The sequence below is a fragment of the Tupaia chinensis genome, unplaced genomic scaffold (assembly GCF_000334495.1).
Source record: "Tupaia chinensis unplaced genomic scaffold, TupChi_1.0 Scaffold000377_2, whole genome shotgun sequence".
NCBI lineage: Eukaryota > Metazoa > Chordata > Mammalia > Scandentia > Tupaiidae > Tupaia > Tupaia belangeri.
Window position 1 is genome coordinate 3,425,662 of NW_006159876.1, and position 2,340 is coordinate 3,428,001.

Genomic DNA, 2,340 nt, shown 5'->3' on the forward strand with positions numbered 1-2,340 from the left:
CTCACCAGAAAGACAGAGAGAGACAGAAAGTGAGAAATCACCCCCCAGGGGGGATGGCCACGCCACAGTCTTTTCTCCTCCATTCTCCTCTCGGGATCTTGGGCACATGCGCACACATGCCCTGCGTGAGTTTAAGCCACCAGGCCTAAGACTAGAACCGTGGTTGGCTACATGGGAGTCCAGCGACATAGCCATTATGCTAACTGCTGGTCCCTCTCCTCCATTCTTCTCCCAGGATCTCAAGCACACACAGACGCACACACACACACACGTGTCTGACATGATTTTGAAGCCACCATTGGCAATGTGGGAGTCTAGCCACATAACCACTATGCTATCTGCTGGTCCCTCGAGATTCTACTTCAAAGGAAGAAGAGATATTGAGCGACAGCTCGCTGCTAAAGAGGGGCCATGGGAAGGTGACAGTTCAGATGGGTCTTACAGGCAGGCTAGAATTTCCACAGGTGGACGTGGGGGTCAGGGACATCCTAGGAGGGGACAGGTGGAATGAGACCACAGAGGAAAGGCATGGGGTGCATTTACAAAGCGGCATGTGGTCCAGGGCTCATGTACCTGGAAGAGTGGGAGAGCGAAAGGTAACCCAGGCAAAGTGGGTCAGTGCCAAGCTCTAGGATTGAGACTACGCTGGGCAGTCACAGGAGGGAGAGAAGAGGATGCACGCTGTAGGAATCAGCGGGATGGACTGCAGGGAAAACCGGGGGTAGGCACCCCATTAATACTCAGACCTAGTCCTGGAAGAGCTAGCAGCCTGATTGGGGAAGCCAGCCCCCGCTGCAGGGACTAAGAAGTGACTCTTCCAAAGGGGGGTTGTGACCAAAATCCTACCAGTGACTCGAAGTGGAAACGCTGTGGGGCCCAGTGGAAAGCAGGGTCTTATGAGCTCCTTGCCAAGGAGGATGCTGAGCTGAGGCTTGAACAGGTGGAGGAGACTGGAGGGTGGGGAGGTTCAGGCTAGCCCTCCACTCGCGAGCTCCGCAGACCTGCCACCTCGCCTTTGTCCCATGAGCTCCACAGACCTGCCACCTCGCCTTTGTCCCGCTCGGTCCAGCTGTAAGCGTCCTCCACCTCCGCCCTCTGAGGTCCGTGGTGCTGGCAAAGATGTGGTAGAGGAAAGCAGAGGCCGTGGAGCAGCCCGGGAGCACCGACCGAGAGGCCAGCCCTCCACTTCTTGTCTGAGACCTAGTCGGTGATTCCACCTGCCTGGGCCTCAGTCTGCTCCCTGTCAACGGGGCCATAGTAAAGCCTCCAGAGTGCACAGTGGGTGAGAGGAGCAGCCCATTCATGTGCAAGCGAGAGGGTTGCCAGAGGTGCAGAGGTGGGCAGATGCGCGCCCCCGGTGGTCATGGCTGTGGGCGGTGGTCTTCAGCTCAGGTGGGAGGGCAGGTGCCAGGCTGTCCTGTGCCCACAGTGTGTGCCGGAGGACACTTCGGCCAGGACTGTGCCCAGCTCTGCTCCTGTGCCAACAATGGGACCTGCAGCCCCATGGACGGCTCCTGCCAGTGCTTTCCAGGATGGATCGGCAAGGACTGCTCACAGGGTAAGCTGCTGCCCGGGATCAGAGCGGGCCTGTGATGCCTCCCGCAGTGCCAGGACCTCAGGCTTAGCACCTCCCTCCAGGGCTGACACCAGCTTCCGCAGAGGGGACCGTCCACGCAGTCCTGTGTCCTCCCTAGCTAACAGGATGAATTACTGGGCTTGCTCACGGGCTTTTTAACCGCTGGTATGAAAGGCATCGATATGGTTGGTAGTTTTGTTAATGTATTAATTCTGAGGATTAATATTCCATTAGCACCTGAGTGAGCACAGCCCGGAGCTTGGACGAGGTGGGGACAGGGACTGGCCTGTGGAGTGCGGGAGTGTGGAAGAAGTCACTTCCACAGGGTGGCCCCAGTGAATGACGTCCTGGACAGGTATGGGAGGGGCTGTACATGCAGGGTGTACCCAGGAGATGGGGTACACCTCTCCAGAGGCCCCCCAATCTAAGGGCAGGGACCCAGCCTCTGCGCTGTGGAGCTCCCTGTTAGGGGTGAGACCTAGCCAGCACCCCTAGGAAGGTCCCAGGCAGAGGCCTGGCCCGGAGGGAGTTCTGTTCTCAGGAATCCGGGCGAGTCTTCCCTGGAAAGTGCCCGTCCTCACGGGAAGCTGGCGCATGCAGAAGCATGCTCAGTTAGTCACCACGGACACGGAGAGTGGGCAGGGGATCCGGGCCCCACGGGCATCCTGGGGCACTAGGCCGAGAGGTGGGCGGAGGAATTCTGGAAGCAGCACGCCAACCCCTGGAAGCCAGGAACATCCTGGCGTCTGTCTCTGACGTGTGCT

At 58.8% G+C, this 2,340-nt stretch overlaps 1 protein-coding gene across 1 annotated transcript in view; it reads left to right on the forward strand.

Annotated features, from left to right (window-relative positions):
* Positions 1–2,340, forward strand: part of MEGF11 (multiple EGF like domains 11) — a 273,906-nt gene that overhangs the window by 250,961 nt on the left and 20,605 nt on the right. The window contains exon 18 of the mRNA XM_027773823.1: positions 1,430–1,558. Coding sequence (XP_027629624.1) covers positions 1,430–1,558 — 129 coding nt within the window. The remainder of the gene's footprint in view (positions 1–1,429; positions 1,559–2,340) is intronic.